The 11,898-nt window shown below is 34.8% G+C and overlaps 1 protein-coding gene across 1 annotated transcript; it reads right to left on the bottom strand.

The window, feature by feature from the left end:
* Positions 1-639: 639 nt before the first annotated feature.
* LOC104232533 (vesicle-associated membrane protein 724) lies at positions 640-5,238 on the bottom strand. Its single transcript, XM_009785757.2, has 5 exons — positions 4,774-5,238; positions 2,986-3,127; positions 2,772-2,892; positions 1,082-1,144; positions 640-997 (listed from the first exon to the last, which is right to left on the bottom strand). Exons 1-5 carry the CDS (start codon positions 4,961-4,963, stop codon positions 848-850), a joined length of 666 nt encoding a protein of 221 aa, XP_009784059.1. The 5' UTR covers positions 4,964-5,238; the 3' UTR covers positions 640-847.
* Positions 5,239-11,898: the final 6,660 nt, after the last annotated feature.

Here is an 11,898-nt window from a genome sequence, read left to right as displayed (position 1 = left end):
AGACACGATAAGCGCGGAGCCGTAATATCCGACCTCAACCGGATGCTATGGGGCAAATCTCGCCCGGTATCAACTGCAGATCAACGTTTACTAGGATGAGAAGATTTTTTACCTTATTTAGACTTATACTAGGATTGAAACTCCCCTACTATATAAAGGGGAGAACCTTTTCATTTTAAACACACTGTTGGCATGCCTATCAAAGCAATAAAAGTTCATCTTTGTTTTCTAGCTATTGTTTATAGTATTCTTCAGCTGCTTATTTTTTGGTTGCACCGACCTCGTCTCGAGGGCTTGACCGAGATCAATTTCCAATGTTCATCTAAAAGCCAGGCTTAATTGTTCATCACGTTCAATTTGATCGTTTTGTTTCACGTTACTCTAATTATTTCCTGATCATTCGTATTAAATTAAATCACGTATCCTTTAACCGCGTACAAATTTAATTGTTACTCATTTTAATGATAAACAAAGTGCTTGACCCACAATATGAATCAAGATTCCTCCACCAACAATAGATATCTTACCTAGTCACCATTTACACTGCATAGAATACACAGTTACAAGCCTATAGCCACTGCCTGAAGCCCTACTCCCACCCCTCCCCACCCGAACCGATAACGAAAAAAGAAAGAGACATTCGAGAAAAATTTTATGACAAAATTAAGAAAACACAGGACAAAAGAATGTTCTTTTGGTTTTTCCTAAAAGGTTTCAGAAAAAATCTGAAACAAAGTTTTACAGATGCTTTACTTTCTTCATAGCAAAATCCTCAGCAGATGTGCATGTTTTGATCTGTTAGTCTACATTTGTATGAATTTGGACCCAACTGTGCGTCGTTGATATGCTAGTTTGTGCAATTGAAGCCACGACAAACTGAAAGCCAGATTATAAGAACCAAAAATAGGACGATGGCTAGCACAACCAACTTTATTTTCATATTCTGATACCACATTTTCCGCCGTATTTGAGTCCCCTTTTTCTTGAATTCTTGGGCCTGAAAGCAAACACACAAGGTTTTCAGACACCTTATAGATGCTATTAACACTTGCTATTATTAGAAATCATCAATCAAACCTACCGAATCACGCAGATCTTCAGCCTTGTCGTTAAGTGTAGTCAAGTTTTCCCCTCTTTCAATGGCCTGGAAGGTTTAAATTTAAGTCAAACGAATGGAAGTTTCAATAGCCTGAGCTGTTGCTTACTCCAACCACAGATGTTTATAAAAGCTTAAGGTGATGCTGAAGCATACAACCACATTATGTTGACAGAAATGTCAAATTTAACATCTGAGTTGCAGATAATAACAAAAGCACATTGCATTAGATACACAATTATGCCTAATTCCCAGAATAAGGCATGTCAATAACCCTCATTGATCAATCTTGGATTCAAGAAGCGTGAATAATAACCTGACTAGTCAATCTACCATGATACAATAATGCTAAGCTATTAAGGGGAGTCGCCATCCCTGCTAGCAAGAACTTGGAGCTCCTAGTTTCTGTAGGTCTAGTTTTTGTAAATCTGGAGCTTCCGTTTATTAAATATAATGTTTGTCAAAGAAGATGTCCTCCAAAGTAGGTGGATATTCTATTTTTCATGCATATACCGAAAAAATTCGGAACTCTCTGTTCTAGAAATATTACTGTTAATGTTAGTGGCAACTATAAGCAGTCATAAAGTTACTGTTAGAGCACTTCATGGGTTGAATGGCTGTAATCTCAAGGATATATCATAGACAAAGAACAAATCCACAAGAAAAATGACTTAATAAGACAATATTGATGCATCACATAATAGATCAGTGCCCTGGAGATACTTTTATTTTTCTCTATTTTATTTGTCTGTCCCATTAGATTCATCGTGCAGCCAAAATCAGAAAGAAACAACAATAACTCAATCACATTTCAAGACGCTTCTCCTTAACGGTCCATTGAAACTTAAAGAGGGCGACGAATGGCAAATAACGGGCTTTACCAAACATTAGGTGCATCTTAACTGAAAAGGTACAGTTTCGTAATTTTGACAGGGTTTTGGATCCCTTAAGGAACAAGGGATGCTACGATTACCTAACAACAAATCCCAAAAAAAGAAAAGAACAAAGATCTAGTTTGATAACAATTATCCAGTCTGACATAAATGGTCCACACCAACTACATGATTTAAGGTATCGTTTGTGAACAAAGATTTGTTAGTCAAAAAGGAAGCCTGATAAGATAAATTCATAATATAGATAATAACATATGGTTGACCAGGAAAAGACACCTAACAAGGTGAAGTTTATTAATTTTAAGCCCAAACCAAGATGCAAACTCAATTCTCTGAAAGCAAAATGCTATCCTTTTCTTCTTAAAGCCAATTTTTCTTTTACCCCTGGAACTTTGAATTTGATTTTGTGACCGGCCTATGGTATCCATCAATAGTTTTCAGAAGGGACAGATTAGTATTGGAAGATTTGAAAGATTACAGTTAGGTACACAGTAAGGTCTAAGGATATGTTTTCTAAGCAGATGTCAATCCTACATATATTCATCCATAAACTTTCGCACAGTTTTGGGCGGGAACCAAGAAGCTGCGTTTTTAACTAGAGAATTGCTACGCAATAAGACTTCATTTAGCTGCACGAAGGATACTAGGCAAAATCCATCCTAGTCAAAATCCAAAGAGAATGCAAGAGGACAATATACATGTGATGAAGAAACGAGTGAACCATATTGCAGCAGATAATATCATATACAACATGGCATCTTTTTCCAGTTTATTTGGCATACCTTTTCTATATTCTCCAACATAATACTTTTGACTTCAGACACCTGGGCGTTAACTTTTAATAGTTTCTCAATCTCATCTGCATGGTCAATTATATACTGCATGTGCTCTTTCATGACAGGTCTGAAAAGAATGACATACTTCACCTGTTATACTTCAGTGTGTAATAGAATACAACTGCAGTAGAATTGAGAATATACATTTTAAGCAACATACCCAAACTCTTTATTAAGACTTTTAGCCACGGCAGTATCTGCTTTACCACCACCATATCTTTTCTTAAAATCAGCTCTTACACGTTCCAAAAATGCAATAGAAATTTGCTTCCCCACAGATTCTTTGGCGACAACACAATAAGCTGCAAAGTGAGCAGGCATTAAATCAGACTTGCATAAGGTTCAGCTGTTGCATCAACCTATAGTATAAGACAGTTGGAGGAACTTAAGTGAAAGGAGGTCGATGAAAACAGCCAAAAAGTGATTAACATCATTTTCCATGCAAGCTCAAACATATAACTAATGATATCACTTTACAATTTAAGTGGAAAGGCTCTGTGAAATCATTCGTGGAGACACCTTTTACCAAAAAAAAAAAAAAAAGAAAGAAAGAAAGAAAGAAAATATGACTTTGCTTCTTGAACCTTTTTCTTTTTCAGATAGAAGAGCACCCAGGGGCTGCAGTCCAAACCAGAGGTATGTACAGAGGCTAGAGCCATGAACTAGTAAGACCGCCAATCATCCACTCAATCTAATCTACTATATAGCCCAAGGTAAGAAGAATTTATCCTCCAAAGACAATTTATTTCCCTCTATTTGACTGTCCATTAGACTCAACGTCTTCAACCTACAGCTTACAAAATCTTGACCCGTAGTGCTGTGTGTAGGACTTCCATTGAGATCAGAAAGCCAAGTTCTACCTTAATCATGTGACAGCTAAAGAAAGGGTTCACAATTCTACATTCCATCATTGGTTATTTGTAAATGAAAAGTAACAAATTACACTTCATTAGGATGGAGTACATGGCATCATTGACTCTGGAAACAACTCCTCTTTTATAGTATTTCGTTAGAATCTGGATTTCTTTTGCCAAGCACAGAGAATTTTGACTATTCAATAAACCATTAGAATCTATTGATGTTCTTTGATAAGTATAGAGAATATTGACTATTCAACAAACAGAAGGCCACAACATCCGCCAAAGTTGTTCTCCCACTTCCCATCAGTTAATTCCCAAACATTTCATCTGTTGATAAACGAATCTCACTGATTCCACATAGACATTTCACATCCTATATCTACCGCTTTCACCTCATAATACTAACTTCCAAGTTTCAAGTATTAAACCAAATTCTCAGCTTTATATTTACAGAAACATCTCTCGTAACAAAATAAAATGCAGATAAGTGACAGAACATGCAAACTTAGAAACAAAGCCGACGAAGGTAAATGTCTTAGGAAGTATGGCGGAGAAATATCTAGCAATTAAAACCTCAACCCCGGACTAATCGGAGTGAGCTATATGTATCCTTTGCATTCATTCCTCTCTTATAATTTGGCTATTTTTACATTAACCCTTTACTTATATGTGCTTGTGACTAAAAAATATTAAGGATTTCAAAAACTTGCTAAACTTGTCATTGTTGAGCTTCTTCTCAATTTTCAATTTTGCCCCTCAAAAACCAAAGATCCAATTAACTGAAGCACAATACTCACCCTTTCAACATAAAGAAAAAGAAAACATGCACTCTAATCTCTGATTCCAATAAAGGCTCCAGCTTTTCACAAAACCCATAATACCCTTTCTTCCCAGCAATATTTCAACAGCAACACTGTAAGTTTTTAATAAATTTCCTAAAACTCTACTTATAAAATCCATAAAGACTCCATATTTACACTCTAGTACTCGAGATCCAGCAATACCCATTTCAAATCCAACTAAAATGAAACAAATAAAGTGTAAAAGCAATTCTAAAGCTAAAACTGAAAGTTAAAAGGATAACTTACCATAACCATCTTCAACAAGGAAGTTAAAAGTATGATGATCACAATTATAAGTAAACTTATTGTTTGAAGAAGGCAATTTCTGTAAACACTGAGCTGCAATTGCTGGGAAATTTCCAGTAAACTCTGTGTACTCAGCTAGTACCATTGTCCCACGCGCTACAAAGCTGTATATGAAAGATTCTTGAACCATTTTGTTGAAGTCAATAACTCAGTGAGTTAAAGGCCGAGTAACAAAACAGAGTCACGGCGGAGAAGAGCCTAGATTCGGGGCTGGCGGAGTATAGCCGGAGCTTTTGCTTAGTTCTCAGTTGTAATGCTTCTATAGTATGGTCCTAATATGGTAATTAATAATGGTTTTCTTTTTGCTTTGTGATTAAGTTGTTTAAAGGAACGGGCGAACGGCGCCGTTGTAGTTTGAATAGATCAAGAAAATGGACTTTTTTCTTTGGTTTTAATTAGTTTTTCAAAGATGAGGAACGAGTAAAATAATTTTCAAAGAAATCTAGAACTATAGTTGGTCTTGAGGGAAAGAAGAAAGGTATATTACATTTTTGGGGAGACAAAGATTGACTTCGGCGGCTTGAATTGGTATCTTAATGTACCAACTACTTTATGAACAAATCGAGATAATTAATGATTCAACTACAGTAGTATTATTTAACACAGGAAATAGGGAAGACAGAATAGGATTGACTGGAAATAGTGCAATGTGATTAAAGTCAAAAATGGATTTAACATAAGTAAATTATTCACTTATTGCTTTTTCATTTATATATAAAAGTATTTGATTGAATACCAGAAATATTTTTCTTTTTTCTTTTCGGGATAGGAAACAGAAGTCTACCAATAAATTAATATTGGATCCATTTAAGTCATTTTCCTTTGATTCTTGATTATTTTTAGAAGTCCCTAATCATGTCAACGGTATGCATAAATATAAAATAACACTCAATCTTTACATGACAAAGTTAGTAAATAAAAGAAGTATTGAATTTCGTGGATTTTGTACAATCACGTGCTTACAATAAATTAAAAAGAAAAGGCAAAAAATCAATTTAAGTTTACAAATACAGGTCAGAAAAGTTCAACTAATAAGTAACTACTCCGTAGTTTCAAACTAGCGGGGACATGCTATATCTTCATATCCATTCAACTCTATTTTCAAATACACGTTATTCCATTATTAAACAATTAATTTGAAAGAAAGTATGCCATTAATACTTTACAATAAAACAAAATTTGCAAGATAACATCAAGAAGAAAAGTCAGGATGCTGTTTATTAGTCCTCTCTCTATCTGATTTAGAATGATTACCAAATAAGGCTCAGAGGAAAGTTAATTACAGATTAAATTGTCAATATCGTTTAGTATATCACCACTTTTACTCACTTTATTTATTCAACTTCGCATGCCCTAAAAGAGTATTATTAGTTTCAGAAATTGGGGGGACGAGATGATGCAACTGAAATGATTTGATATCCACCTCCGTTCAATCTCCCTCTCAGTCCTACGCGGTGCGAATTCGAATATAAGTCAAACTCTGCGGATAATGAACACGACACCAAATGGAAAACCCAAAAAAATACCTCTCAGCTTTTTCTTTTCTTTTTTGATGGTATTATAACTATTCTGAAGTTAGGTTTGTCCATGAAATACAAAGTCAGACATTTTGAACTTTTCATATTTTACCACTTCAACTAAACAGAAAGATACAATCAGCCTCCGTATATATACATGTATAGCATCGTTATTCCTCTCGACGTAATCATATGTTAGGATCAAAATAATCTGGTGTCATGCGAAAGTCAATAGAATATACCTTTAACGATGATAATGTTAAGTTTGGAATTTTGATAATGTTCAATAATCCTAAAGAAGCTTTGACTAATGATATATTCTTGTATGCAGATTCTGGTGAGCAACAATGTTGCTAAAAGAAAAGAAGATCTACCCAACGGCTATGTATCTTGAACCTTGCTTTGCATGGAAAATAAATCAATTAGCTTAAGAAGAAGGAAAGCCAATCAATCAGCATTGTCCAAGATCCTCAAGTGCATAAGAATGGGAAGAGAGCAAATCACGACCAGCGATCAAATCCAGAACATTCTGTAGAAGCTCAAGTCAAGAAGGAATGAAGGAAGCAATCCGCCAAGATTGGAATGAAGAAAGCAATCCGCCAAGATTATCTCAAATCAAGGAAGAATGAAGGAAGCAATTCGTAAGAAATAAAGATGAATCTAGCTACCATTTCAAGATGGATTCATGAGGCAACCCTTGGGTCTTTCTCTTAGATGTATATGCCTCACAAGGAAAGGACTCCTAGAATTGCTGCAATACAATCCCAGAAGACAAGGAAGTAGAAGATTCATAAAGCTATAAAGGAAGAAGTAGAAGAACATTGAAAGGCATATAATTATATTATCTGTTTCTAAGCCTTTCTAGTTCTTAGCATAAACATTGTATTCTTGAGTCTACAAGTGTCAAAAAGATAGGAAAAGTTAGAACACAAACGAGAATTGTGTCAACATTGCAAAAATCACTGTTGTTGTATATCGTTGTTGGTGAATGTACTAAAACCATCACTGTTGTAAATATTTATCCAAGATCTAAGAGAATCCTTGTGACCCAAGGGAACTGGATGTAGGTACCACACTGCTACAAAACCAGTATAAAAACTGATGTGTCTTCCTTACCTTTCTGCTCTTTCAATTCACTTCCACTGAAATCATTCATCGTGCAAAGTCTAGTCGATTAAACTTACACTTAGTCAACTAAGATTTTTAAATCAATTACAATTCACCCTCTGATAAGTGAGAATGTTAACTGCTTATTAACGCCTTTTAGCTTTCGTTTTAGTCCAACAGCGTTTAATTGTATTCTCGAAAACTGATAAAATATGCTTAATTGCAGGAATATTGAAAAATGAGCACCCAAGATGAAATCCAACTCAAGAAGGAGCGATCTGAACTCAAGGACAAAAACAGGCACAAAAGTTCAGAAGTGCAGACCGCAGATTGTGAAGAAACTCCTATCAGAGACATGTGCAAAGTGCGGTCTGCATATGACATGTGCGGTCGTAGAAACTGGGTAAGAGCAAAAGTTCATAGAACCTGCATCTCAAGTTCAATAAAAGTGCGTATTGTGCGGCCGTAGAAGAACAGCTACGCGACCGCAGTCACATTTGTGCGGATCGCAGAAGAGCAAGTTGCGGCCGCAGACACATTTGTGCTGACCACATCAAGAGAGAAGTGTGGCCACAGTTCAGAATTATGCAACTGCAGATTTCCAATCATGTCAGGCTAAAGCAAAGTGCGGACCGCATATGAAATTGTGCGGCCGCAAAACCTCCGAAAGGGCATTTTTGTCCGAAAATACCAGCCTTGTATAAATAGAAGAGTTTCACTTTTTTAGGTTAAGTTTTGACATCAGCTGCTACAGTAGACGGTTTTCTTTACTCTCTTTAGTAGTTTTTGCAATTTTGAGCTTTTTGAACATTGATTTCATCATTTTAATTATCAATATGGATTTAATTATCATTTTTTCTTCTATTTCTTCTGCCTTAAGCATGAGTAACTAGATTTTCACTAGGGTTGTGACCCAACCCTAGAGTGTAATCTTAAAAGGTGTTTGATTTATTGCTTGTTTATGGTTGGGTATTTATTATTTAGCCTTATTCTTGCTTTTAATTGTAGAATTAATGGTTGCAAACATTTGTTCATGCCTATTTGACAAGTCTCTACTTGAAAAAGAGAGACTTAGTCTAGAAAAATTTGGCTAACAAGAAATTGTGTAAATCGAGAGATTGATAGTCCCAATTAAAGGGTTGAACCTAGGTATAGCAAAACCCGACTTGAGCTTTGTATCAGTCGTTTTGTTCAATACCCATATGGACTTGATAAAGCCAAATTGAATAAAATCAATCTCTGACCGAGAGGTATTGAGTGGGTACTCGAGTGTTGATAGCTATAATACACCCCGACCAATAAAACAAGTATTAAAGTTTACAACCCATTAGGCAAACACCTAGGTGAAGGTCATAGCCCTAGGCCTTTTATATCATTTTAAAAACTTCAGCAAAAACAATTTCCTAGTTTCAATTCTTAGTTTGTAATCTTAGTTTAAATTAGACCTAGAAATATCCCAAGTTTGTGGAAGTGCAATTTGAGATAATTCAAGCTCATACTCTATAATATATACTCCAAATTCCCATTCATAGCTCCCTGTGAAAAATCGATCCCGACTCCTTGTTGGATATTACTATTGCATCGATCGTTTCATAACCTTAAATAGAGGTGTGACTTGGACAAGATCAATTTTTGACTCTGTAGCCGAGGAGCTAAAGATGGATTTAGCTACATATTTGATTTTGTGTGTGAATTTTCTTCTTTTCCTTTTGTGTTACTGATTTTTGTGAATCAATTGTAGGTGCAACAATGGCCCTTGTCACACCTCCTTTTTTACCGACACCCCGCGAGAGGAGTATAAAGGAGTTTTTTCCAATTTAAGTGACAATCGAAACGAGATTATTTATTTAAAATTCAGAGTCACCACTTGGGAGATTTATGGTGTCCCAGTCACCGGTTTTAATCCCGAATCGAGGAAAAATTGACTCTGTTTAACAGTCCACGAACCAGAAATCCGGGTAAGGAATTCTATTAACCCGGGAGAAGGTGTTAGGCATTCCCAAGTTCTGTGGTTCTAGCACGGTTGCTTAATTGTTATAATCGGCTTAATTATCTGATTTTAGAACATTTTGAACCTATGTGCAAATTTTAACTTTAAAAACCGCTTTTATTTAATTTTAAAGAAGATTGAACGTCGTTTAAAACATGTCTTTGGATCGCGCCACATGAAATGCACCCACAATCCTAAACATATTTTATTCAACGTTTTATGATTTTTGATTTGGGTCACATGAAATGCACACCCGAGTTTAAGAAAGTAATATTATTAAAATAACGCGCCTAAAACAACTACGCGTTTTTAACTTTACGAGGGCCATGAAAAATTCGTTAAATGGTACGCCTCGAATTCTAAGGATTAAATATTAACTAAGCGAGGGCCATGCATTTTAAGATTTTATTTGGCACAACCCCTCAATTCCAATTTTAAAAGGGAATTCGAACTAAACTTTGGAAGACCATAAGCTATTTGTGTTATCTAGTATGGCTCACTTCCACCAATTAAAGAACTTAATTATCTAAAACACTAAGAGAGTTATGATTGTACTATGGCCCAAATTAGCTAAACAAATACCTTTTAAAAGAAAGGGGCTGATTATTTAAAGACCTTGCTTGGCCTTGGCTTAAAGCTCAATGTTCACAAGTCAACAAACCATTAGATATCCATCAGCTGAAAGTACATGGGACTCGTAATTAAACTAACATTTCATTTTGTGAATCACTAATTATTTAAGTAAGTTAACTAAAGTTGAATTTCAAAATCTCTAACGTGATTTGGGCCTGAGTATGCCTTAGACTCATATGGCCTCTTTATTTGAAAAATAAGCATTGGCCCAGTAGAGCCCAGATCTTTGTAGCTTGACATCAACGAGTGCAAAACTCTATATCGAGTCTTCAATAAACGCATAATAACAGGTCAAAATGGCTTGCAACAATACCCCAAATGATCATTACTTTTCTAGAAAAGAGAAACTGAACATTGAACAAGAATAAAAATCGACACCTTGGTTTCAATTAAGATAAATCAACAGCTTATTGCATGAAGTTCGAACCCTGACTGTGATCTTGCCAACGACCATGAAAACCTTACATATCTTAGTAAGTTTGATAACTTGTCAAACCTTAACTCATTGTTTGAATCGTAGTTTTTCAAGAACACAAATGCTTCACTTGAATTCTAAAAGGCAATGTGATAAAAGACTGTGATGCAAGACTCAGATTCTAAAAAAAACTAAACTAAACCTGAAATCAATTTAAATTAGATCTAAAGAAAAGTGAAGAAGCAAATCCAGAACACACATTAAAGGAAAATATAAATGAAACCAGATTCATTTGACTAACAGCATGAATAAATGAGTTGATAAGTATATGGCTTATAGCTAGTCCAATGAATCCCATACAGCCATACCCCCTTCAACCCAAAAGCATTACAGTACACACTATATAAAATCACAAATGAGTGCAAAGGCTAAGCTGTTGATTCAGTCGGATAAGCTACTTTCTCTCAAACTTCATGATATTTCCCAATCAATTAAAATAACAAAGTTCCTAACTCAAAACAGAACTGAATCGATTAATCCATAACAACAAGCTGATAAAATAAACATAATACTCCAAAGCAATAAAGAAAAGTCGAAGGCAAATTGATACTACATTTCAAACTATTGCTTTCATTTACAATTTTCAAATCCAACTTTAAAAAACAACAAAGCCTCTCAATGTGTACCTGGAAATAGGACAGAATCCAAAGCAAAGCAGGATCAGTAGCTAGCAGCTAATAACACAGCTCCCAGATCAAAGAAAAATCTGTAGAAAACCAACTCAAACCAAATGGTACAAAACAGACCCCAAGACCCAGCTTCGTAGCAGTTTTAAACCCCAAATCAATTCATACTCAATCTCAAATGAAACAGAAAGTATTTCAGAACCGGAAAATTTCAGAAATCAATAAAGAAATTAATGAAACAGTAGCAATTTTGTCGGGTACCGGGCGGGTATTTGGGCTGGGGTGAGGGAATTCACATTGGGCTTGGACAAATTAAAACAAGACAGCCCAACTTTCTAACTTTTCAATTCCCTTTTTTCAAAATAATTCTTTTTTTCAAAATTAAATTAAAATCTAAATTAAATCCTAGAACTTAATTAACCTGAAAAACACTAATTAAACCTAAAATAAAAATTATCACAATTATTTAAAAATAAATTAAAAGAAGACTACTCAAAATCAAAGTTAAAATTAAATAGTGCAAATTAAATTATTTTTGTGATTTTCATATTTTATAAAACAAACTATTTTACTAATTAATATAAAAAATATAAAATTAAATCCTAACTGTAGTGCGTGATATTTTTGTATTTTCGTGAATTAAATAAAATAAACGTGCACAGACAAATGCAAATAATTAACAAAAAATGCCACAAAATCCAACAAAATTGCAAACAC

The sequence above is a fragment of the Nicotiana sylvestris genome, chromosome 1, assembly GCF_000393655.2.
Source record: "Nicotiana sylvestris chromosome 1, ASM39365v2, whole genome shotgun sequence".
Classification (NCBI taxonomy): Eukaryota; Viridiplantae; Streptophyta; class Magnoliopsida; order Solanales; family Solanaceae; genus Nicotiana; species Nicotiana sylvestris.
This window is presented reverse-complemented; position numbering and strand designations above follow the sequence as displayed.